This window comes from Python bivittatus, unplaced genomic scaffold, assembly GCF_059951505.1.
Source record: "Python bivittatus isolate LINGU-HERP-01145 unplaced genomic scaffold, Pbiv_v1 ctg000120_np1212, whole genome shotgun sequence".
NCBI classification, from domain to species: Eukaryota; Metazoa; Chordata; class Lepidosauria; order Squamata; family Pythonidae; genus Python; species Python bivittatus.
Genome location: NW_028277037.1, coordinates 7,940,539 through 7,967,384, shown reverse-complemented (window position 1 = coordinate 7,967,384; position 26,846 = coordinate 7,940,539). Strand labels below are relative to the sequence as shown.

The 26,846-nt window shown below is 41.1% G+C and overlaps 1 protein-coding gene across 5 annotated transcripts; it reads left to right on the top strand.

Moving 5' to 3' along the window:
• The first annotated feature begins 17 nt into the window (after window positions 1–17).
• Window positions 18–26,842, top strand: NAPEPLD (N-acyl phosphatidylethanolamine phospholipase D). Of its 5 annotated transcripts, none has more exons than XM_025165880.2 (5): window positions 18–183; window positions 13,405–13,696; window positions 18,820–19,466; window positions 20,038–20,152; window positions 25,006–26,842. In XM_025165880.2, exons 2-5 carry the CDS (start codon window positions 13,421–13,423, stop codon window positions 25,132–25,134), a joined length of 1,167 nt encoding a protein of 388 aa, XP_025021648.1. In that variant the 5' UTR covers window positions 18–183; window positions 13,405–13,420; the 3' UTR covers window positions 25,135–26,842. The 5 variants fall into 5 exon arrangements, with proteins under 5 accessions (XP_025021648.1, XP_087991072.1, XP_087991073.1 ...); XM_088134947.1 differs by lacking the exon at window positions 18–183 and adding an exon at window positions 595–771; XM_088134948.1 differs by lacking the exon at window positions 18–183 and adding an exon at window positions 1,027–1,412.
• The last annotated feature ends 4 nt before the right edge of the window (window positions 26,843–26,846 follow it).

Genomic DNA, 26,846 nt, shown 5'->3' with positions numbered 1-26,846 from the left:
GCTGCTGCTGCTGCGATCTTTCTGGCTGAGATCCAAAATGAGGTCATAACAGTAAGAGGAGCCGCCGTGTTAATCCGTTGCCGCAGACAACGCGGGTAAACTTGGGGTAGTTTCAAGATAAAACGCCAGTTCCGGCCACGACCTGCAACGCCGCCGCCGCCGCCGCCCGCGCTGCCCGGCAAGGTGTGTGCAACGCGAGGGGGAAACGGCCGGAGCGCTGATCGCTGCCGGTGCCCCCCGCCCAAACCCCCTTTTCCGACGCCGCCCCCGCACCCTTCTCCGCCCCGGAAAATGCCCTCGCCGCAGCCGGAGAGCGGCATGTGCTCCGCAGGGGTTGTGCCAGGGTTCCAGGGATCGCTCGCCCAGGTGCCAGGCTTTGCTGCACGTGCACCCACTGCCGGCTATCCCGTCCTCCCGCCCCGGGAAATGCCCTCGCAGCAGCCGGAGAAGGGCATTTGCTCCGCAGGGGTTATGCCAGGGTCGCGGGGGTCCCTCGCCCAGGCGCCCGGAAGCTGGGCAAAGCCGGCGGCGCCCCTCCTCCGCTCGCCCCGAGAGAGGGCGGTAGCGAGGGCCGCGGGCGCGAAGGAGGGCCGGGCCGGGCCGGGCCGGGCGAGGCGCCACTGGCCCCCCGCGGAGCCGCTGTGCCAGGCTGTGGCGCCCCTGCCTCGCGCTGCCCGCGGCGGCTGCGGCGGGCGAGGGAACCGCGGCGCGGCAGAAGCGCCAGAGCCCAGCTATGGAGGAGGAGGACGACGCGGCAGCCCCGCGGCAGAGGTGAGGGCCGAGGGGCGGCCGGAGCTCTCCGGGAGGGGAGCCGGGAGCCCGAGCCGCCCTTCCGCGCGGACCCGGACTCCTGCGCAGGGGAGCCGGCCGGCCGCGCGTCCCCGCAGCCGCTTCCCTCTCGTTTGCCTTCGAATGAAGGAGCAGCCCCAGGCGCCGCGGCCCGGCCGCCCCTCCCCGCAAGCCGCCGACTCCCGCTGGCCTCCCCCGGGGCGCGTCCTGGCGAGCTGGCCAGACCCTGCGCCCTCCGGCCGGGACTCGCTGGGCGCCCGGGCCTGAGGAGCCGCCTCGGGCGAGGGGGACGCTGGCCGCGGGGCGGGAGCGGCGGCTCTGGGGCTCGCGTAACGGCCCCGGACGCCGCTTTTGGAACCCGCTCCGCGCCCAAGAGGTTCCCTCGCGCGCCCGGTGCCATCCCGCCCCCTCCCGCTTTGGAGGGCGGCCCGGGGCGCCTGGGTCACGTGGGCGTGGGGAAAGGGGGCAGCGAGCCCATTGGACGCTCTGGCGCCGGCCGGTGGCTTCGGTCCTCCCGCGGGGGGCCCCGTGGGACGCGGAACCGGCCGCCGGAGGAAGCGCCCGCCCTTGCGCGTGGAGGAGAGGCTGGCCCTCCTGGCCTCCGGAACATAACGGGCCTGGAGGTGGGCATTGCAGCAGCCGATGCACATGCATACGTGCTGGCTGCTGCAGACGAGCCCCATTTCATCCACGTTGGTGTCTTAACGGGGTTGCGGATGGGGCTTGCTGCAGCTTATATGGGTCTCTCCCCTTTTGACCCCCTGGAATAGAACCCTGTGACCCTGGGAACAGGATAGGATTTGCAGAACACTGCAGGGCTGGAACAAGGATGCGCGACTTCTGCATCAGCCGAAAGGGTAGCAGCCTTTTCCCTGCAACCAGGGACAGTTAGGAAGAAGATCAGAGGGACCAAAGAGGCCTCCTAACGACCCATCGATAAGTGGGGGTTCAACTGCAGATAGCCAGTTTCCAAGATTCTGTAAGCTAACCCTATTCCTTTCAATACATCTGACAAACGAGATGCAGCCTGTAAGAAAGGAGCTTTCTGGTAGGGACTTGACCGCATGTGCATTTCCAGCAGCCTGTTATGGTTGCTGTGGTTGGAGCAGCTGCTGAACTTAGAGGGAGAGGCAAAGAAGTATTTTTCCTAGGTTGGACTGCCCAGCTGGATCCACTGTTTCAATTTGTGTGCCACTGGGGTAATGTGGCAGATCAGTGGGTTTTGCTCTCCTGAAAGTTTGACAGTTAAAGTTTGCAAACCGATGGCTCTTATGCTTTATTAGGAAATAGGGCAGTCCTTCTGTTGGGGGGAGGATATTGATAATGGTTAATTCTTTATTGGAGGTTGATGGTTTCTGTATTTAGTGCAAATAATGGGATTGGATTTCTGGGAAGATAAGGTAGGAGCAGGAACGTCTCTCACTGCAGATTTTTAGGGTTGCAGAATTGGAAGTGAGTTGTTGAGATCAGCTGCTTTGTCACAGAGGGATTTCTTAATTTGTGGCTTAAACGAAGCTACAATTATGCTACAAATTAAATTTGGGTTAAGTTCACTTCTTTGGACCTCAGCTGTTTGGAGGATAACCTTATGATTTGCAATAGCTTTTTAAAAAATTTACAGTCCAGATTGCTAAGTCGTCGTGTTGGAATGACAGCCGTTTGGAACGTCAGATGAACTGAAACAAAAATGGTGTTTAATTGAGTTATTAGCATGTCTGGTGTCCAGCCCTTCCTTCTTTTACCCTCTTTCCCAGGGGAGAGCTGTCTCATTTTTAGCTGGTGAATAGGATTGAATTGAGGAATGAAAGGCAGGCAGATCAATTCAGTTGCTATAGTTCTAGCATTCTCTGCCATTGACATGGAAATGTGCTGTGCTAGCCTTCCAAACGTGTTACATAATCCTCTCCTGCCAAATTTGTATTCTGTGCAGTGCTGGTGTCTTCTTTTACATTTGCATATAAAGCTAAAGTCCTGCACTGGGGTGAACAGCCATGCATTTTCTGCAGTTTTTCCTAAAATAAACTAGTGATTAGAAGAAAAAGTGAAAATTGGACCACCTCAACAGAAAAGTATTTTGTGAGGCTGAACATTGGTCCTGGTTCTTAACTTGTCCAGTATGATACATGTGGAACTTGTCAGTTTGTCCTTTTCAATCTACTAAGAAACACTTGTGTAAAAAGAAATCCAAAGGGTAAACGTAGGTTTTTATTTAGGCATTCTTTGCTTATGAGGAGACGACATGCAGGATTTCAAGAACCGGTGCAGAATCAATTATTCTTTAACTCTACAGCAGTACTGTTTGCTGTGTTTGCTTCGGATTAATCCAGAAAGAAGGTTTTCAGAGGGCACTGTTTCTTTAACCCAGTAAAATATGTTCCCATTTTGCAAACATAATACATCTTTCCATGCATTTCTAATTGGATATTCAAATGTGTCTCCTTCACACTGTGTTCTTTTGCAGCCGCCCATCTCATATTATGGTACTTCCTGTCCTCCTTTGTGGTCTCCTGTTTCCAACAGTGGGCATACTGTGTGTGTCTGTGTGTGTGTGTATTTGATGGGGTTTCCATTGTGACATTGTGGTGTTGCTGTTACAGTGGATTTCAGTGTTTCCTATGACTAAAACTTTATCTTATTCCAAAGAGCAGGATCAAATTCCAGAGGTTAATTGAAGCACTAAAAAGAGTTTATAGCTTTGCAAGATATGTCTGTGTGCTACTTGGCAACTGCTTAAACATATTGCCGCATGAAAAATAATAAATCCCATGTGAGCCATCTGCAGAATTATCAGATGTCCGTGATTTAGATTTTTCAGTTTAGTAAAAGTCTGTATAAAGAACTATATAAAGAAACACAACAGACTGTATTTCTATGGTGATTTTACATTATTTGTGTAACGGAGTCATCATGTAAATGAAGTCATTGGTGTAACAATGTGCTAACATCAATTACTTATTGCGACAATGATGTCCTATTCTTTTTTAATAGACATTCCTGAATAGAGATATTCCTCCCCTAATTATCCACTTAAACAAAGTTTTATTGTACTTTGGTTTTCATTTAGATTACAGTGGGGCAAAAAAGTATTTAGTCAGCCACCAATTGTGCAAGTTCTCCCACTTAAAAAGATGAGAGAGGCCTGTAATCTTCATCATAGGTATACCTCAACTATGAGAGACAAAATGGGGGGGAAAATCCAGAAAATCACACTGTCTGATTTTTAAAGAATTTATTTGCAAATCATGGTGGAAAATAAGTATTTGGTCAATATCAAAAGTTCATCTCAATACTTTGTTGTATATCCTTTGTTGCCAATGACAGAAGTCAAACGTTTTCTGTAAGTCTTCACAAGGTTTTCACACACTGTTGCTGGTATTTTGGCCCATTCCTCCATGCAGATCTCCTCTAGAGCAGTGATGTTTTGGGGCTGTCGCTGGGCAACACGGACTTTCAACTCCCTCCAAAGGTTTTCCATGGGGTTGAGATCTGGAGACTGGCTAAGCCACTCCAGGACCTTGAAATGCTTCTTACGAAGCCACTCCTTCGTTGCCCGGGCGGTGTGTTTGGGATCATTGTCATGCTGAAAGACCCAGCCACGTTTCATCTTCAATGCCCTTGCTGATGGAAGGAGGTGTTCACTCAAAAGCTCACGATACATGGCCCCATTCATTCTTTCCTTTACACGGATCAGTCGTCCTGGTCCCTTTGCAGAAAAACAGCCCCAAAGCATGATGTTTCCACCCCCATGCTTCACAGTAGGTATGGTGTTCTTTGGATGCAACTCAGCATTCTCTCTCCTCCAAACATGACGAGTTGCGTTTAGACCAAAACATTCTACTTTGGTTTCATCTGACCATATGACATTCTCCCAATCCTCTTCTGGATCATTCAAATGCTCTCTAGCAAACTGGCTTAAGCAGGGGGACACATCTGGCACTGCAGGATTTGAGTCCCTGGCGGCATAGCATGTTACTGATGGTAGCCTTTGTTCCTTTGGTCCCAGCTCTCTGCAGGTCATTCACTAGGTCCCCCCATGTGGTTCTGGGATTTTTGCTCACCGTTCTTGTGATCATTTTGACCCCACAGGGTGAGATCTTGCATGGAGCCCCAGATCAAGGGAGATTATCAGTGGTCTTGTATGTCTTCCATTTTCTAATTATTGCTCCCACAGTTGATTTCTTCACACCAAGCTGCTTGCCTATTGCAGATTCAGTCTTCCCAGCCTGGTGCAGGTCTACAATTTTGTTTCTGGTGTCCTTCAACAGCTCTTGCCCATAGTGGAGTTTGGAGTGTGACTGTTTGAGGTTGTGGACAGGTGTCTTTTATACTGATAACAAGGTCAAACAGGTGCCATTACTACAGGTAACGAGTGGAGGACAGAGGAGCCTCTGAAAGAAATAGTTACAGGTCTGTGAGAGCCAGACATCTTGCTTGTTTGTAGGTGACCAAATACTTATTTTCCACCATGATTTGCAAATAAATTCTTTAAAAATCAGACAATGTGATTTTCTGGATTTCTTTCCCCATTTTGTCTCATAGTTGAGGTATACCTATGATGAAAATTACAGGCCTCTCTCATCTTTTTAAGTGGGAGAACTTGCACAATTGGTGGCTGACTAAATACTTTTTTGCCCCACTGTATGTCATTTTCTGAAATCAGTTGGTATTTGAACATAGGCTGTTGGACAGCTTGTTCTCTTGTGATTCTTTATCCTGGATTTGTGTTTCTTTTTGACTGAGGGAGTATAGATTTCTAAAAAGATATGGTGGTCCACTGAAGTATCAATTTATTTCAAGAATAATGGGTCCCTCCATGGATTGCATGGTGTTTCAAGGAATATCCCAGTGATCCATCAGTCAAATCTCATTCACTTTACAATGCAAGTTTTTCTTCTTTGTGCCACTATTTATAATTTGTTGCTTTCAAAATATGAAAATATTTCCATTAGCAGCCTAAGTCAGTTTTGCTGTGTAAAGATAATGAATGACAAAGATTACTATGTGCAGTAACAGTATGTACAACTTTCAATTTGGAAAATAACTATTTAAAATTATTCTTTGGTGCCACCTTGTGCATCTTTTCTATCTCTTGCAATGGGAGAATAGGAGGCCCAACCCTGTTTTGCAACCAGTGCTTTATCTTTGCAAGTTTAAGGTCACTCCCAAACAGTCTCCTTCCACGCTGTTGTGGTTCTCAGTGACTCCCTGGAATTCACAGAAACAGTTAACATTCATGGCTTCCTCCCTTTGGCAAATATTACTGATAATCCAAAATCCAGTCGGGTTCTAATCTGACTGCTGTATTAGCTCAACAGAATCTGTTTCTCCAATACTTAGAATTCCGTCGTTCATGTTGCGGTTTCTTTTTGAAAGAGTAATCCATCTCGCCATGACGCTTTTGCTGCTGTCCTCTTTCTCACTCTCTCCTCCTGTGCTTCAGCCTGGGAAGGTAATCCAGATCATTGTATTTGTAAGATCTTATACAAGAAAAGAGTTGCCCTTGGGAAATCCAGTACACAGAAGTGGTAATCCAACGGTTATTTCTTTTGAAAGTTCTTTAAACCCCTTTGCCAAGGAAGAAAAAGGGAAAAGAAAAGAGAAGGGTGGGGGAGTTGGCAAGGTTGGGCAGTGGGCTTTGAAAAACTACCCGTTTGGATGCTAGATGATGAAAAAGTGGAAAAAGTGGCCTGGGGGGGGGAATGAGAACCCCCGAGGCTTAAACGCCTAAGACAGTATTGTCCAAACTTGGCCACTTTAAGATGAGTGGACTTCAACTCCCAGAATTCCCCAGCCAGCATAGCTTTGCCACCTTAACATGATGGGCTTTGCAGGCTGCATCAATCTAGTTGTTTCTATTTGGGTTTAGAGCAGTGTTGTCCAAAGTTGGCCACTTTAATATGAGTGGACTTCAACTCCCAGAATTCCCCAGCCAGCATAGCTTTGCCACCTTAACATGATGGGCTTTGCAGGCTGCATCAATCTAGTTGTTTCTATTTGGGTTTAGAGCAGTGTTGTCCAAAGTTGGCCACTTTAAGATGAGTGGACTTCAACTCCCAGAATTCCCCAGCCAGCCATGCTGGCTGGGGAATTCTGGGAGTTGAAGTCCACTCATCTTAAAGTGGCCAACTTTGGACAACACTGGCCTAAGAGTTTAAAAAATGCCACAAACTTCAGAACGGGGCGAGAAAAAGTTCCTGTCATCAAGCTACCATTGCCCAGCCTCTGAAATAACCCTGTTAGCTTGAATCTCAAGATGTCTAATTTATGCTTTAAAAACAAGGAACAGAATTTGTGCCAAATGCTGCTTTTCAGTTAAACTTACCGGCAGAACTCTTTCACGTTTGACCCGCTGCGAAAGCATGGCAAGGTAGAATGCAGATCTGGCTTCTACCAACTAAGGCGTGTTCTAATAATGCTCCTTTTATTTTTGGGCTCCAATTTCTCCAAAGTTTCTGCAGAAAAAGAAATTGGAAGGGAGAATGGAAGATTCTGGATCAGATCTTTTTTGGGGGGGGGGGGGAACCAGAGTCCCAGATTCCATTGCAGAAAGTGAATGAGCGGAAATGCTGATTTTGGGCAGAGAGATTTTTCTTTTTTCTTTTTTAATAAATAAAGGACAAAATAGTGTTGTATGCTTCCACAAGGAAGAACATATCTACCTTGTCCCTTAGGCAAAAACATGCCCTGCATTTTCAATGACATCATGAGATTACTGGCAATGTCTCAGGTACAGAAATGTCTGTCCTTCCCTCCCTATCATTTAAAAAAAAAAAACATGTTGAGTTAAGGTGTTTTCTTTCAGGTTTGATATTTTTTTTCATGGAACGATAGCTTACAAGACTATTTCATTGTATTTTGTATTATTGAATCTGTGCTTCTAAAAAGGACTTTGGATTTTGAAGGACTGTGGAGACCCATTCTTTCAAGACCTGTGTAAGCATTGAGCGGCTGTGAGTAAGCGTAATATGAGTAGACGGGCCTAGTGAAAATTCTGGTGCTCCTCATTCTGGTAAATTGCATGTACCTGGTTTTTCCGGTCAGTATGCTTTCAAAAGTCTACTGTCTTTTCATATTCTTTCTTGACTGTTCTTATTTCTTCCAAATGTTTCTGACTCTCTAAACCCAGTGTTGTCCAAAGTTGGCCACTTTAAGATGAGTGGACTTCAACTCCCAGAATTCCCCAGCCAGCATGGCTGGCTGGGGAATTCTGGGAGTTGAAGTCCACTCATCTTAAAGTGGCCAACTTTGGACAACACTGCTCTAAACCCAAATAGAAACAACTAGATTGATGCAGCCTGCAAAGCCCATCATGTTAAGGTGGCAAAGGTGTTTTAGTTGGTGCACATCATCTTTTAAAACACAATTTTCTTAATGATTTTTTATCAGATCAGCCACCCTTGGCTAGGTTCGCAAGAAATGCTGAGGTGCGAACAAGTGCCCTTGTGCCTTACTGCAGTATGTGACACATAACTGTTTTCCCCTCCTTTTTTGGCCATGAAATAGCAGAGACACTCGTAGAGCTGATTATGTGCTGTACGTTCCTAGATAGAAATGTGTTTTTTTTTTTTTTCATGAACAAATGTTTGCAACTCCCAGGGCTGGGTGTGTGATTAGAAAAATAGCGACATGCTACTTCAGTCTTCTGCAAGCTTCCACTTTGGATATTAACTGGAACATAAACACACACACACACACACCAATATTGCACTAATCCTAAAGCTGCAGTCCTATGTTTTGTAGCTCTTTTGAGAGATTAGTAGACATAACCTTATGCATGATTGCAGTTCATGAAATTCTAAGGTTTGAAAAATAACACCCTCATTAATTGATCTGTGCAAATTCTAGGTTTCATTCTGATTCTGATGGTAAGAATGTGTAGATTGTGTGCTGGTTTATTAATTATTTAAAAATAATTTGAAAGCAGTACTCTTAACCTAAATTAAATTGAGGTGATAGGATGGAATATCCCATAGATTTCAGTGGAATTTAACCTCAAACGGGATGCTTAATTTTTTTCTAGTAACAGCTTGTATTCTGTTTTTAAACTGGAATGACATGGAACATATTTTCATGCACTGATAGTTGTTCATTGATAATACGTGGTTCATATTCCCAAAGATCTCGCTGGAAAGGGAGTTGCAGCGTGTGGATAAATTATACCATTTCCAATAATACTGCACTTGGATTGTTTTAAAACATGAGCTGACTAATCATGTTTGCCATTAGCCCCCACACATCAGGCGTAAGAGGAAATAGCAGTTTGGGTTAGATGTCATCACACAAAAGATCAGGTTATAGTAGTTACTTTTAGAAGAGTTGTAAATCAGTGCCTGTGGAGTGAGCCCAAGAGGAGCTCGATACTTTAAAATGTGTTCAAGATATTAAGGAAGAGAGCTCTCTATACTGTAATCTGCCAGATTATGATTTTGCCAATTTAAAAGCAAAGCGCTTTCTCTTTCATGTGGAGAGATTAGGATTGATGGCTGCAAACACTGTTCATAGTTACAGAACATACGCATTGCATTGACTTTGGGTTGTTAAATTTTGATATAGACATTATCAAATTGTATAGATCTCTGAATTATCTTCAGTTGCTTTTAGTTCTTTTTTCTCTTTCTATGCAGTGATTGCTCATGGGCCAAAATGGATTAATTTTTGTCCTTAAATGGTATGATATGTTTACTTCTATTTATATAGTGGGGCAAAAAAGTATTTAGTCAGCCACCAATTGTGCAAGTTCTCCCACTTAAAAAGATGAGAGAGGCCTGTAATTTTCATCATAGGTATACCTCAACTATGAGAGACAAAATGGGGGAAAAAATCCAGAAAATAGATTAATATAGTTTACTGAGCCATAAAGTGTGGTTTATGTATTATAGTGGCTATAAGCAAAATCTAATATTGACCTTATTGGGGCTTAATGCTGTGTATAAACTAGGTCATTATCATAGCATTTTTTATACAGGGCGAGTTCTTGACAGTGATGCTCACCTTCGAAAGAAGGAAATCCACAGAGACAATTAAAAAAAAAATCAAGAGGGTAATTGCATGATTTAAGCTCTGCCTTTTTTTTATACGTATCGCACAAGCAACACATATAAACGGGCAGGGCTTTGATTGTGTGGTCATAACCACCATCTTGTCTATTTTGGTCCACTCTCATGGATGCCCCTGCTTCAGTTAGGGATGTATGCGAGATAGCTGCCCTGGTGATACTATGCCTGACCTGGTGATTAGCATGTATAAGGATGTGGTTAAGCTGTCTGCTTTTGATATATGAAACTAGGGCAACCACAAAGGAACAGAAGAACTTAAGCATACAGTAGCATAAGGGGCTTGTTAACATAAGTCCCCCTCTTCCAGGAAGAAGTCTGTCTGAGAAAATTTTTATCATGGGGAAAGCTGTAGATAAATGTAAATTTCCATTGTTACCCACTGTGTGTTGCCATGGCATAATGGATGCTTTGTTCCATGTGTATAAGATAAACTATAAGCATTGAACTTCCAGATTAATGAAAAGATGACCAGATATGGAGTAATTCATGTATTAACCAATGCATTTGTACCACCTGAAACTCTTTGGGCGACTATAAAAGCTTGCTTGTTGGTGTGTGTCTGGGATCTTGCCCAGGAAACATTTCTTAATGTGTTCTTGTGTACTTTATTAAGACTCTGCAGACTCTTAATAAAGGCATTTTGGAAACTTACCAACCCATGTCCTGAATGGAGGAATGGTCTTGAACTTTGTCCCGAGGTTGCTCAGGAACTTTGCTCTAACACTTCAAACCACTAGGTTTTTAAAAATTATTTTAAAAATTAAAGAATGAAACCTTAATTTTCAGCAAAGAACTGCAGCCAAATTATTGGCAGTACTTGAAACAAAGCAATTCAAATTAATTAGGAAGTGGTCTCTGGCTATTCTTGGTTCTTTCACTTCTTCATATTTCCTACCTGTTTCTCTCTGATGACTAACTTGAGATACCCTTTGTTTATACAGCCCATTAAACCATGTTCTTTAGAAAAATATATTTTCTTAGCCTGTTTTGTTCTCCTATTCTCAGTTATGTACAGTTTGTTCACACTAATTTCCAAGCCAGATTTTGCCAACTGATGCTCTCAAAATGTGAGAGCCATAAATTCCAGCCAGCATCCTTCTTCTCATAGATCTCTCCTTGTGGGGGAGTTGGGCGGTGATATAAATTTGACAAATAAACAAACAAACAAACAAACAAACTTGCCAGCCATAAACACAGGACATTTTGATCTCAAGGTGCGTGGTTATTTCTTCTCTGGAACTTAGCAGGCCTTTTGCTAAATCCTTATTGTTGACGCTACGCCGTCCATCGGTCTTGTGAGATATGGAGATTCACAAACATGTCATGATGTTAGGAGTTCAAACAGGATCCTGAGGGCATTTTATGTAAGACCATATTACAGATCTTTCTGTTGGTTTTAAATGTCTAGTTAACACATCCCTCTAGGAGAGTATCAGAAAAGGCACTCGGGTCTGATGGTGCTATTTATTTCTATCTGTTTCATAGGAGAGGCCAGTCTGGGTTGTAACAGTGGCTGTTCCTACCTCTCATGGTTCCATAAACTATTAGAAAATGTTGAGAAAATAGCAGAGAATTAAAAGAAATTGAAAATATTTTTTTTCATGCTGAATGATGATGCCAAATTACAGTGTACTTATGGATGTATTATCCAGGGTTGTTAAATTTCTCAGGCTCTTAAGGCTTCCATTATTGCTCATAGTGGATGCATTTTGTCCTGCTTTCTAGTGACATGACCTCAGAGAGGCTGCCAAAAATCCAGGAGGTTCTCTGGAGAGATCATAATGTGAAAAAAACAAGCACACACACACACAGGGAAAAAGCAAAGAGGAGGAAAATAAGTGAACTGTACTCTTACCAAACCAGTGGAAATGCCCTGATCTTTCTTTGGTTCAGCCGGATGGAATTACTTGTTCCACATGCCACATCCAGAAATTACTGAATAACAATAGAAAATAAATACTTTAGCAAGTAGAGCAAAGATCTTAGTCAACCAGTAGTAATAACAGCATTCCTCAACTTCCGGTTCAGTGAGATTAGCTATTTAGTAGATGTTGTAGGAGGAGACCCATGTCAGTGTGTGGTAGCGAAAAACCAGAAGGAGTCTGGTAGCAACTTTTCAGACTAGTGAGTTTTACTGAAAGCTGTTGTGAACTACAGCTCACTTCATCAGATACTATTTAGGTAAGTGGAATTTTCTAGTATTTCCATCCAAGGAAGAAAAGTCCAAATTTCTCTGAGCACTTTCAGTTAATTAAAAAAAGATTTAGATTAGAGCTGGCAGGATGGATGAGGAGGACACTCTCTTGAATATACGAGTAAATTTTGCAAATTGTAAACAATGGTACTTCTTCAGTCCAGGTGGGTAGCTTCTAACTGGGAGATGTAGAAAGACACTGTACACTGAGCATCTTATTTATAAATTAACCACTGGTTGCCCTCCTGGTTGCTATCAAAACTCTTATTTTCCCCACATTGGAAAATTAGTCATGAGCTCCTGTTGTCAGCTTGGTGGAGACTTTGGTTTTCTAGCCTGTGCAAGTTCAATACTCCGTTCTAATGTGTCTCTGAGTGCTTAAAATGTACCTGTCTCATAGGTATGTATATGTATATATACATGTCTATGCTCATATATCATGCTGTGTTCTAATCATGAAATGCTCCAACTGTGCATTGCTCTGGGGACTACAAATGCCCTTTTATTTCTTAGTAACTGGATTAGCAATCGGGGCAGCACTTGTGATGTTAACAGAGGACGAAGAGTTCATTTTAATCAAAGGTTTCTGACAGAAGTTCAGAGTACTGCAGCTGGAAAACACTTACTGATCCTGAGATGTGCAAAGTCTGCTGAGCTAGCATTTTTTAACTCTGGAATTAAATCTCAGCTCTGAGATAAAAGAAGCAAATGCAACATGTTTATGGATGTGAGATCCTTTGCAAACCATAAGTATTACTTGCTGTGGAAAGATCAAGACATAACACCTTTTGATAATAGTACTTTTACATGTTAAATAGCACTGCAGTAAAGCCTTATCATGACTTACTTTCTCCTCCCTAAAATGAGAGAGAGAGGACTCTGTCACTGTTTAAGGAACCCCGATGGTGGGGAAATTGATTTTATTTGACATATTTCTTTCCCTTCATCTATGATTCCCCATCTCTCCATAGGTCCCCACTTACTATTGCAAATAAAAATGCATAGGATTGCCAAATAGAGTCTTATATGTCTCTATGGGGCTATTTCTATTAGCTGCTTATAAAATTGTGATTGTGAACTTCACAAATAGCTTGTTATTCAGCCAGAGATGAGGCTTCTCTTTCTGGAATGCAGCAGCGTGAAAGGCTGACACTCTGTATGGCCCAGAACAAGCTTTTTGTCTGCTTGTTAAGGAAATCATAATGTCTGCATGCTAAGACGTGCTCTTAAACATTCTTTGCATGGAAAAATGAAGGAGGAGTTTGCAGATTTATTTTGGGGAGATGTTTTTTAGGGTATGCTTGGGATGTTTTTTCCCTTCCTTTAATGTTTCAATTAAGAAAGAGAATTAACTTTTTTTCCTAGTTTGTTACCAAATAAAATGGATGCAAAGCAGCCTTGCAGTGAAAACTTGAAAGAAGAAGTAAGAAAACGTCAGAATTCAAGTCAAGGTTCTCGAGGCAGCAGTTCTTCCCAGACATCTAGAAAAAGCTTCAGATTGGATTATCGGCTGGAGGAAGATGTAACAAAATCAAAGAAAGGTAAAGATGGGAGGTTTATCAACCCCTGGTCAACATGGAAATCACCATCCTTCCTAGGTACTTTAAAGTGGGCTCTTACAGAAAAAGACCACAGCAATGTCCCATCTTCAAAACAGGTAAATATATTCCTGGTTATTGTACTTACATTTATGGAAAATGTAATATGCAAATAAATTGACTATGAATATTTAATTATCAAATATAATAGCACCCTAAAATAATTTAATACATGAAGCAAGCATAGACATTGTTAAGTGTGAATGCAACAAATAACCCTAATCCAGCATAATATGTAAATACACTCAGCAAGTATACTATTTTCTAAAGAATTTATAGCACAGTCCAACACATATTTGGTTTATGTTTTTCCTCTTTGATATTCTGGCACCTTATCTTGGGGCTTTAGAATCCAAGAGACTGGCATCAGTCAACAGAAAGTTTGTCAGAGGTGACTTTTGCTCTTGATTTCAACAGAACCTAAAGCATAAATTTCTTCAGATTGAGACTATAATATAAATAATATATTCTATTTCAGTCTTCAGTCTAATATAGTTAAGAAAAATGTAGTCTTTTCAAGTATTAGCACCATTGACTTGAGGCTGCTTCACCAATATATTGTGTTCAACATCACAGATGCTTTCTAGCATGTGAAGAACACAATCAATGAACATGCATTTTCAGTGACTTCATATTTTGCAAAGAAAATAGAAGTAGTAGAAAGAAAGGATTGATCCTCTGCTTTTAAGCGTTCTAAAAGGAAATGTTGTATTTGATAATTGTGTTCCTTTAGTAATTGATGTAGTGTGCACATATTTAATATTAAGATATTGGTATCTTTTATCACATGTCTTTTATAATTGGTCCTGGGAACAGAGTTATAAGGGCAATTGTTGGGGATCCAGATTAGTCTCTATGTGTTGTTTCAAAAAAATTACAAAGGGATAGCAGTCTTAGTCTTTTGCAGCAGGACAAGAAAGAGCTTTGTGGCATCTTGAAGACCAACAAATGTATTGTTGCATAAACTTGCTAGTTTTTAAGGTGCTACAAGAATCTTCCTGATTTCTCTAAATAAAACCCTCCACTGCTTATGCTGCAAGCATATTTACTCATCCATTTAGCCCAGGCCTATTTGAAGTGAGAAGGTTCTGAAGAATTGCCTAGTAATAATTGAATGAATCCCCCCATTCCATGAACATGCCAGCGGTCATGCCTACGAAGGGGGGGGGGGAATATCAAAGGAGAGGTTCATACGTTTATAGCTGTACTTCCTCGGAGTTGTTAAAGTTGATGCCAGGCCTGTCAAAGACAAGATAGTTTCTGGGAACATTTTCTTATTGTGAATTAAAGGAATTGTAAGGAATCCAGCCCCTGCGATGGTGGTGCAAAGTGTCACTGTCATAAGGACATCGTCCTGACTCTCATAGCCCAGCATCTTTTGTGGTGTGGAAAAGAGCAGAATAAGGCTGGGGGCAAAACCAGTTCAGCTTCATGTGAGCAGGGGGGGATAAAATTGGATTTGCCAGGCTACTTCAAAGGGACTCAAAAGTCACTAGTGAAGAAAAGCTCTATCTCTCTTATTGAATAATATAGAATAATATTATTACTCTGATTTAAAAAAAAAAAAGATCTTCTTTGAGTTGACTTCCACTCCTTGTTGGCACTTCTGTGCATTTGTTTTGGCAATGATATGGGAGCGGTTTGCCATTGTCTACTTTCTAGATGTTTCCAATTGAGCTTACCATGCTGGTATTCTGTGCGGTCCCCTAATGCAGGTCCTAACTAGACCCAGACATGCTTGGCTTTCAAGCTCTATACAGAGTCAGCCAAGTGCTGCCACTGCTGAGCACTCAAAGGGGATTGATGCGATCCATGAAGAGAATCTCCACATCACCGTCAGCTTTCCTTGATCATTGCTCATCGTGGCCTGTAGACGCTCCATGCGTTCATAAGAGGCCCTGTAAGATACTGCAGTTATAACAACAGTCACGTCAAGAACCTTGTCTTCCACAAATTGTTCTGTGTAAGCCAAGTACTTTTATAAAACCATTTTTCTTTCTGTTCCCTTTGCAGAGAATGGGCTAGTCTGCAGCCAGGTTCTTCCCATGGAAGAACTGGTGGGCATAGCGTATCCTCTGTCAGTATGGGCTGGATTCACTTCTGCCATCAAAGTCCATGGTTTATGCTTTGGAGAAAACTAAGAAAGGCTGCAATCAGGGAGCCCTAATGCTAACCCTTTTTTTAGAGGTAAAGGAGCAAACTTTCCCGTCCCAAGGACGAATAATTCCAGAAACAGAGATGCATTTGCCCTGCCTGCTGAGTTATTTCTTTATTCTGGCTTCTTAAACTTCACCCATTAACGAGAATGATGTTCTGCTGCTACTGAGGGCAGATGGAAAACAGGAAAGATCTGTGGCATGGCCAAGGTCTGCATGCGGGCACTTTTCCAGGTTTCTTCCTCAGCATCCTTTTCATACAATCTTAAGTGGATATTCTTCGGATGGGCGTGACTCTGTGCTAGGAAGCCAACATAACCAAACCACTTTAAATCAGAATACAAGTTTTGATATACAAGTTTTTGGAGTGTTTCCGAAATGCTGCTGCAGGGGTATTTTCTAAAGATGCTGAGATCAGCAGGATCCTTGTTTGATTTGGTGGAAATAAATCCTGTGGTGTAAGTTCCAAACTGGATGCTAGTTTGCTAATATTCAGGTTTATTTTTTCCTCTGCAATCTGTCTTTTCCCTTCCCTTGTCCCCTAAAGTGAAACAGATCTTTTCCCATTGGGTTTTGTTTGTGCACATAAATGTAGCAATATGTACATTTCCTGCAAACAGTTGTTTCTGTGGCCAATTTGCTAATGCTTCCAGCTTTGAAACATCTGTCGCAACTCTGGCACTCAAGCTGGTTGGTTGTAGGTAGACTGACATATTTCTCAAGCTGAGCTAATACCAATGCAGACTAAAGCCATTAAAAGATTAACGGCTTTATTGTTTGCTTCTGGGTTTCTGCTGAAAGGTCTTACATTAAAATGCAGCTGTATAGAGAACGTTTGATTTTAATTCATGTTGTGTTGTTGCTTGCTAAAGGACATCCTGCATATTTGCTCTTCTGTATCCAGAGGGAATACTCACTGAATATTGAATAAAATAGAGCTCTGTGCCAAAAATAAAATGGCCATAGGAATAGTGATGAATGTGTTCACATATACTGTATGCTAGGCTGGGTGTAAAATATTTTTTACTATGCAGGCAAAGGAAGTTGTGATCAGCATTTTTCCAAAGGGAAGATAATTGGGTAGTTAATCATATTAAAAAACAGATTTGCCCCAGAAAATGCCTTAAGGTTCATAACTTGTTTTTTTATAATTTTGTTCCATGGCTCTTTGAATTCCTTAACTTCAGTTGGAAAATGGGCACATTAATCTGCTGTGGCAACCAGCAATCTAAGTTTAACAGATTACAAATGTAATCTTTCAGAGCTTTCTATTAAAACAACACTTGTCTGAAAGATACTTTACATATGTTTTCAGCTCTGTTCGGGACTTTTAAGTAACTTTCCATGGCTGCAATTAAAAAAAGGGCAAATTTATGGGAATAAGCTGACATTCTTAGTGATGGGAGGTATGAACGGGGAAAGCAGTTAGAAAGATTTAGATTAAGTCAGTGAAGGAAGATCATGTGTGTTTGTAAATCAACTGAAATAGTAGTTGGAGAAGCCAGCTGGATATGTAGTTGTTGTGATGAGTATTAACCCTAACCCTGTAATCTTAGAGGGGCAGCAAATCACATTATTTTTTAACTTATTCAAATAAGGGCTTAAATCAACATTTCATTATATTTTCTTAAGAGTTTCCTCTCTGATGCTTACTTAGTTGTGGAGTCCTTGGGGTTCTCTGAGCTAAATATTTTAGCACTGAAGATGTTACCTAGCCGGGTAATGAAACGTTTGCAAGAAAAGAACCAAGCTCAGAGAACCCCAAGGACTCCACAGTTCAACCCTGAGCTACACATATTCGCTTCTATTGGCTTACTTATTTCAGCTTTTCAACATATGCCTTCTTTGCCTTTAGACTTTATCATCAGATTTTAGATGCATCCTATTTATTGTACAGCTCCTGTCCACCTTTTGCATATGTGAATTATTGCCCCTTACCTCTGTATAGCATCAGCAAATTTGCCTCAGCGTTCATGCAAGAAGGAAGTGGCTGCTCTTAAATTAAGTGAAACATACAAAACTCTCTACTGATTCACTCTCTTTCTTGATCCACAAGTAGGTTTTACTGTGATCCTTCAGATGAAACGTATTTGGGGATCAAGAGAAGTAAATCAATGCTATATAGATTTTTTTTGTAGTTGCAGTTTTCAGTAAGGGCATTTGATTTAATGCCATAAAGCAAAAAATAAATAAAATCAACTGAATCAGTTTAGTTCAGTAACAACCAAAATCACAAATGTGATGAAAGATTAGCTATATACTTGAAGCTGAGGGCGAATATAGAACGACAAGATGATGCCAGTAAATTGCTGGTTAATTCTTATCCCTGTTTATTTAGTGGCTTTATTACAACAGTTCAGAAATGAGATTCCTGTTTTTGGACAGTTGTACCTTATAGACCACTGTAGTTCTTGCTTTAGCTGTATTGACTATCCCAGTATGCAAAATTTATTTTAAAATGGATTTCGCCACTTGGAAAATGCTCTTTAGAGTGCACTTGTTTTCAGCAGAGCAGTATTTCCTTCTGAATAGAGAAACACAGAATTGTTTGTTTCGTACCGAAGTTTCTTGATACGCTGTATGAAGCATACAGTAGTGTTTTGTACTGCAGCTAGTCATAGTCATAATGACTGGCTGGAATTGTATCCTGCAGCTATTGTGTGTGTTGCGTCTTTCCTGTTTGCCCTGGATGATTTGTCCTGGGAAGCCCATTCTCTTGAAATGCACTAGCTCCATTGACATATCTTTACAAGATTGCAGGGATGCAGATTGTAGGTATCTACCATTATCTAGCTACCGTCTGAAATTGTCCAGTACTTGAAGTCTGAGATGCCATGGACAAACCTGATGTACACGAGCAACGTTGGTCCACATTTCATTGTGTTTATCTGATGAACTTTAAAATTACCGCCTGAAGGTACAGATTGGTTGAATAACCTTACTGGCCAAAGGCCTGAAAAGACAAGTAATATTTGTTGCTTGGATGTGATTTTTTGATTTTGTCTTTGCTGTTTTTCTGTTGCTAGGACCTTGACAGAGTGCTTCCAGTGTTAACACCTTATTTTGTCCAAAACCCTGAACTAGTTGGAAGAACTGGAACTGGTATGAGAATAACTTGGCTTGGACATGCATCACTGATGGTGGAAATGGATGAACTTATATTTATTACTGATCCCATCTTCAGCCAACGGGCTTCCCCAGTACAGTTTTTAGGTCCTAAACGTTTCCGAGGTCCTCCATGTAAAATTGATGAACTGCCCAAAATAGATGCAGTGTTGATCAGCCATGCCCATTACGATCATTTGGACTATCACACTGTAATAAGTTTAAATGCACGTTTTGGCAGTGAATTGAGGTGGTTTGTGCCCCTGGGTCTTTTAGAGTGGATGCAGAAATATGGTTGTGAGAATGTAATTGAACTGGACTGGTGGGGAGAAAACTGTGTTCCTGGTCATGATGCAGTTACGTTTGTTTTTACTCCTACTCAACACTGGTCCCAAAGGACTGCAACAGATGACAACAAAGTTCTGTGGGGAAGCTGGTCTGTTCTGGGACCCTGGAACCGTTTTTTTTTTGCTGGAGATACTGGTTATTGTATTGCCTTTGAGGAAATAGGAAAGCGATTTGGACCTTTCGATCTTGCAGCTATTCCCATTGGAGCATATGAACCAAGGTATGATAGCTAGAGCATGTAGGTCAAAGTATAAACCCACTACTGTTTTTTGATAGTGCTGTAGATATGCCGGTTACATAAAATATAAGGAGCATCACGGCCCTTGCAATGAAAACTCACAATCTAAAGTAGCCTTCCGCAGCTTGGTGCCCCTTAGACAAGGTTGAGACTGTCAAATTCTAGGCACAACAGTTTTTAGGGTGAGCAGTTGAGGAAGGCTGAACTAGAAAGAGAGGCAGAAGGTAAGGCTAGCTTCTAATTAACAAGGGAGGGCTGGACAGCAGACAGTACAGTGGAACTAGACATAATCTATGTGGTATTTTGCAAAAGGCATGGCATTTATGGAAGCATTTAGCTGGAGAGGGTGCTTAACAGATGAATAGGTAAATATTTGTAGCAGCATGGGAATAGGGAGCAAAATCTTCTATAGAAATACAAAATGAAAGTGACAACAGGGAGATTTAGGTTTGCCAGAAAAAAGCTGTAATTAAATCACTAATTTCGTAAAAATACAATTAGGATACAAAATTTTCAATGTAACCTTCAAGAAAACCTTTTTTTCCTTTGGTAGGTGGTTCATGAAATGCCAGCATGTGGATCCTGAAGAAGCAGTAAGGATTCACATTGATGTACAAGCAAAGAAGTCCATTGGAATTCACTGGGGAACCTTTACTTTAGCAAATGAGGTACATATAACTCATAATTGATGCAACCTGCAGATGTTTAGTTTCAAATGGAAGCATGTAGGACCGTATGTTCCTCAGGTTCTAATAGCAGAGCATAGGTTTCATCTCAAGAAAATAAGCATCACATTTCACTTAAACTCCAAAAATTATGAAAATTAACCAGCCAAAGAGAATTCCATCCCTTGGGCTTCTAGATACTCCGTAATTTGTGTTTCTTAAGGAAGAAGATGGTGCAGTGGACAGAGTGGCCTTCCAGATGTTACTGGATTGCATCATCTCACATCATTACCATGCTGGTTAGCTCAACTGGGAATTGCACAATATCTGGAATGCCAGATATTTTCCATCCATGATCTAGAAAATTCACAATTATTCACTGGTCCATCTGTTCTGAGGATGAATAGTACACAGAGTGTGATTAGATTGTTTAATCATAGCTGATGGACAGAAGCGATAGAATCATTTATTTTTGGTAGAGATTGGAAATAGGGTTTTCAAATCAAATCAGATTATTATTACTGCCATTTGGCCTGCAGTCAGACACAGAATAAAACAGATAAAATTGGGCATGAATGTAGTAAATTAGTCCTAAACTAGTTGTGAAAGTCCCACAGACTGTTAATAATCACTGTCTACAAACTGGAGGGAGGTATATATTAATCAACAGAATATTGCAGTTCTTGTCTTGAAGTCTTGAATTGTAGAAGTGCTATGGCCACACTAGCAAAGGATTTTAGATATAACATTTGGACTCCAATATATTTCTTTTAGCATCCGAATTATTACATTTTGACAATTCTAAAAAACAAAACAAAAACCCAAACATTTTAAAATGATTTGACATTTTAACGGGCTGGTACTTTTATTTATTTATTGGCCACCCAATTCCAATGTTATCCCTGTGTTTATTTTGGTAGTAATGATAATAATGCTAAATGAAAACACTTGTCCATACGTAGCTCTGTCATCTTTAGGGAAGTCTTTTTAAAAGAAAATTATTAATACCTGCATTAGGATTTAAAAGACAAAGAAATAAAAAGCAAAAACAACTTTAGCTAGGGTAAAATGCACACAAACCCCCAGTGCATTGAAGATATTTGTCACCCAGGCAGAAATTAAGTGTACAAAAATGCATATTAGAAGAAAAGTGCACATATACACACGAGCTCTAAATGTTTGGGCTGACTTCAGCACGCCAGGGAAAGTGACATCGGCCTGTTGAAACCTCCATCTTTAACCAGTTAAAAGTTTAAACACTTGACCCTGATTCATCTTAATGGTTTTTTGCCGGTCACATTGTTTATGTTGCGTGACAATTCTGGAGTTTGAGGAAGGGATACCATGATATCATTAAAAGTACTTCTCCCAGAGCCACGTTTAGGGTTCCACAATCTTGTAGGTCCCAAAGGAAATGCTGCACACCCAGGAGTGTCCATGGGAGAGGAATAAAAAAAATCAAGATGGCAGCCAAGGAGTATATAAACATTAGTCTTTGTTTCGGGTCTCTGCCTACATCAGAGTAATGCCTGAAGAATTACACAGCAGACCATTTCTGTACATAAAGAAAGTCTTTCTATGCCTAATCCCCTCTTTCAAACACTAGTTTATATTTTTCTAAGTAATCTTACATGAACTCAGTTTTGTTGTTTTTCCTCACAGAAGTGGAATTACTTGTAAGTGTCCTGAAGTTATTCAAGAAAAATGACCAAAATGCATTGTGTGAAGCCTGAATGAGTGCCTTTGGGTTGGAATCACAGGCAAAATAATTGGGGGTGCCCTTGGTTGAGGAACACCTTCACTGCCATCATGCATATATGCAGTAAAATTACCCTTCTACCCCTGCCTTGGGTAACAGAGCCATGCAAAACCTTTGGGGGCTGAGTGCCATATTGGCCTTTGAGTAGCCAATTGGGAACTGCTCTCCAAACAGTGTGCAAGCCAAGACAAAAAACCCAATTTGACTTGATTAAAATGTAAGTATATTTGAAATTACATTCATTAAAAGCAGTTTCTATAATTGCAGCAACTGCTGACTTTGGCTGAACTTGGAAGCTAAGCAGATCTGGATAGTATTTTAATGGGAAGTGACCGGGATCCCAAAGCTGTAGGCTAGAGGGGGAAATGGTTCATCCCAGAAGAGGGCCAATAGGAAATCATGTTGAGGTCGTTACCAAGACCTACAAAGTCACCAAGAGTCACCCGGGACTCAAGAGCAACTTTACTAGGATAATTCCACATGTATTTCATAATTTTCCCAGTGCTAGGAAGACAAGCAGCAACGTTTGTAGAAATGCTAGGATTTGCATCCAAGGATTTATGGAGGGGGACCAAATCAGGCATCAGGCCTGTTGGTTGCCTATCCTACTAGAAAGGACCGCTGCTTTTGTTAGCTAAACTATACTTATGAGACTGTTCAGTCCTTTGACCTTATTTTAAATCCACGTGGATGGAATTCCAGCACCTAATAATAGACCCTTGAAAATTACTCCCAAACAAAACCTCATTAGTTCATCCCATTGTGGATGTTCAAACCTTTCCCCTTTCTGAATTGCTTTCAGAACATCTTTCCTACAAGGTGGCTTACGTCAATGGAAATACTTTAAAAATTGTAACATTATAAAAATATAATTGAAATTACGGTTATGGTAAAATGAAATAGTAGTAGCCAGAATAACGTTGAAATGCTACTTAGTTCAATAACCACTGATCGCATATTACAAAACCGCCATAACAGCGACTCAGACATAAAATCCTAAAAGCAGTAAACTAGTACTTTTTCAGGGCCTGCTTAAACCTTTTAAAGTTCGATCCTATTAAACTCTGGTTGGAACAAAATTCCACCATGCTGGGTTCGCTTCCCCAAAATAACTTCTGCATGTCAGCTGAATTGTTTTCACAGGTGAGCACTTAAGACAGTTTCAGAAATGGATTTCAGTTTGGAGACAAACTGTCATGAACAACAGTTGTCTTGCAAATAACTTGACCCCACCCCACCCCCCACATTGGCTGTGTTCAGTCTAGCCTGATGAAACAGAGTTGATGTGATGCAGACTGCCTCTTTTGTGTGTGCATCACACACATGTACAAAACGGGTGGAGTTTACAGCACAAAACTGCAGGATTCTGCAGACACCTCGGCCATGGGTGTACCCTTGCCACAAGTACCCGTGGCCATCATTACATTATTCGTGAATCACTGCGTATAAAATAGAGTCTGTATAGTTTTACATTTTAAATACGCTTCAGGAGAAAAAGCCCACCTCCAATAGTATGCTCATCTATTCAAAGGTGTGTGTGTCAGACTTTCTGCCTGCAGGGCTTGCATTATGGATGAAAGAAATGATGCTGACACAATTGTTGGTGCATCGGACCATCAGGACTTGAAATGCGCTGCGTCATCATTTTAAGATTAAGCCGCCGAGTTTGTTATGCAAGTTTGAGTGTTTTATGGATGCGAGCCATTTTTAATTCTGACAATTTCTATTTGTTGATCATTCGTTTTATATAAATCAGTAGGCACTAAAATTAAGCCTTTAGACAGCTGAGGTCATGATGAATTCAGCAACAATACAATGTAAAGCTCTAACTTTCTAGATTACTAAGGACATTTTCTCACTGATATTATGTAATGTATCAAGAACACATCGCCATGTATCAGTGTCAGTGCTTACCTAATCACGAATAAAACTAAGCGGGGTTGGACTTGGTTAGTACTGGAGTGAGACCACCAGAAATCCCAATGCTGTAGACCAGACTGGGAAGGTGGAAAAAACTTCCTCGTATTGTAACCAAAAAAACAATGATGTGTCAGTGTAATCACTGGAACTGAGCTTTCCCTTTCCAATTGATCCTGATAGGTATGATGTTTAAATTTATAAAATGGCCTGGTGAATCAACCATTAGCTTCAGGCCTGCCTCTCTGTTCTGGCTTTTTCATGCTGCCCCTCTCATCTTCTGGATTTTATTTGCACCATTAAGATCTTCTTCCTTGCTTTTTATTCCCCAGAAATGTATTCCAAAGAAATGTTCCAAAGGCCAAGTGCAGGCCAGAGAACCCATTGCATGTATTGTCTCCCCCAACCTATGCCTTCCAACTAACAAGGATTATGGTAATTGTAGACCAAAAGGACGAGGGTACCAGGTAGAACCACTTGCAGAGAGTCCTGTAGTGTTGAAGATTAGGTTCATAGCCACCTCCAAATACGATATGTCACTCATTGGAACGCTCTTTTTTTCACCCTGGCATTCTTCACAAGGTTGTTAGGATAGAATAATGAGTAACTTATATACCTTGTTTTAATGGAAAGTTTTAAGTGGAATAAATAAAATGTATTATCTGGATTCAGCTATTTTTAATTGGTCCTTCAAGAACAGGAAAAGACTGAAAGTAAAGCTAAAGTCTGCACATCAACCTTGACTGGTAACTTCATGGACAGGTTCACATATTTTTCTTAGCAACGGCATGGAATTAGTTCCTTGTCCCTTCTTCCGGGGATATTTTTTTGATGTCCCAATCTAACCCACAATGCTGAGATTTCTTGGTAGTTTCCCACCCAAGGACTAATCAGGTCTTACCCTGCTTAGCTTTTTTAAGATCAGCCAAGGATGGCTAGCTGCTGCTAAGTCCGGTTTGTAGTTTGCAATACCAATTACGACAGAAGCATAAGGAATCAGTTGCATCAGAGGGAACTACATTAAAAGGTGGTAGCAGATTTTGTTTTACAGGGAAAATCTTACTTGATTTCAGGAGAGCCAGTCTTTTCCCCTAAATTTGTAAGGAGAACATACTCAGTTGGTGAACTCAGCGCAGAGCTTAATCTATGTCTAAACTGGCATTTCCTGTTTTCTTCATAGTACTACTTAGATCCACCCGCAAAACTGAAGGAAGCTCTTGAGAGATATGGATTGCAAACGGAAGATTTCTTTGTTTTGAACCATGGAGAATCACGAGATTTGAATATTAATGATGATGGATTTGAATAGAAACAGAAAAACCAACTTCTTATTAACCACATCTGAGGAAGAAAAAAATAAGAGTGAATATTTTTTGTAAAAAAAAATTAAACAAGATTTTGAAGATTTCAGGTGTGTTTAATTCTAACAATCTGTTAAAACCTTGCATACCAACTTTATAATGTGATTTTTCATGAATGAAATAACAGTGGAGAGCATTAACTGAGCTACAAATACCTTTAAGTAAACAGGGGCACTCCTCCGTGAAATAAATGTTCCACTTTGTACAATTGTTAATTTGGTCTGTAGCAGTACCAGCATAAGATATCTGCTGAGAATTAATTCCCATCCAGAAAACCTAACAGCATGTGATGTGTTGAGTGCTTGATGGAGGCCTCTCCACCACTTAAGTGTCCCAGGATTCGAGTTTAAAAGTGACTTTCTGGGCCAGTACTGCAGGAGTTTCCTTGGAAAAGAAGATAAAAGTATGCATTGTGTATATACAATCGTTTCTGCATGCATTTCCTTCTCAGACCCTTTGGAGCAATTGAGCAAAATGTTCCTTGAAAATAGCCTGGTCCAGCCACTAATATGCAGATTAACTGACTGTATGCAGATCAGTGCTTATGGGACCTCCTGATGTCTTATGCAGGTAGTTGTGGTGGTGATAGGAACTGAAGAATCCTTTAATTCTCTCCTACCAGGTCAAGGGCTGAAAGAAGGATATTTGTGAACATACTGGCACAAAAATATAAGGCTACCCAAAATGATACTTTTGTATTCATAACTGGGTGCTAGTCTTACACATGAACTGAAAACATTTCCTGGCATGCTAAGTCTCACTGAAATCTGAATTTTTGGCTAGCTGTGGTGATGATCAGAGCCTTCAATCAGGAGCCATCGTTTTGTAAAGCACTCCAGTCCAATTCTATGCTTGTTTATTCAGACACGAAGCCTGCATTAAAAGACAGGCTCAAGGGCATTTAGGATTGTTGATTTAGCCATGATCATTTGAACACAAGTTCCTACAGCTTGGCTGGTTTTAAAACACTAGTACTACCACCACAACATTTTTAAAGTTTTACAACCAATATAATAGTCGTGCTGGAATCAATGTTTTGAACCCTGCAGCCTTAATGGGCCAAGGACTATTCACACACTGTCTCCCTTGAGCAAATTATTCACCCAGAGGGTGTGCCTGGTGCCTTCAGAGCTGTGAATTATAGGATTTGAAATGAGTCTTCCAACACAGTTGCTGGTAAAGCACATTTTAAAGAAAACACAGATTTTACTGAATGCTTATACATGTTTATTTGCAAACATTGAAGCCACGTTTTGAAATTATCTATTGAAATGTGCCTTTTAAAAAGTTCTAATACTAAAAATGCCTATTATTTATTGTGCTGCTGGCCAAAATATCTATTTGCATTGTGCCGTCACTGTGAATTGCTCATTATCATAATCTAAAGCCTTCTATTGTTTGAGAATATGATGGGCAAATGTAACAAAACATCAGTTTCTCTGCAATCTTTATTTAGCTTATTTTGCTTGCGCTTCTTTACTTATAGCAACTGTGAAGTCCTAAACAAATAATTTTAGCAAAATGATGTGCAAATACATGTACAAATTCCTTACCAAACTGAAATCACTGGTGATTATTTGTTCAGCATTAAAAATATGACCAAATATGCCTGTGTTGAGCTGCTACACTGACAATAAATTCTTGGGCAAAAACGTTCCTG

What these genes read in the sequence shown, in the direction of transcription:
- NAPEPLD (XM_088134946.1), top strand. Translation starts at nt 292, where the DNA reads ATGCCCTCGCCGCAGCCGGAGAGCGGCATGTGCTCCGCAGGGGTTGTG. An exon ending in GCGGCAGCCCCGCGGCAGAG is followed by an intron (nt 772 to 18,819) that starts GTGAGGGCCGAG and finishes TTCTGTTGCTAG; the next exon opens with GACCTTGACAGAGTGCTTCC. An exon ending in ATTGGAGCATATGAACCAAG is followed by an intron (nt 19,467 to 20,037) that starts GTATGATAGCTA and finishes TTCCTTTGGTAG; the next exon opens with GTGGTTCATGAAATGCCAGC.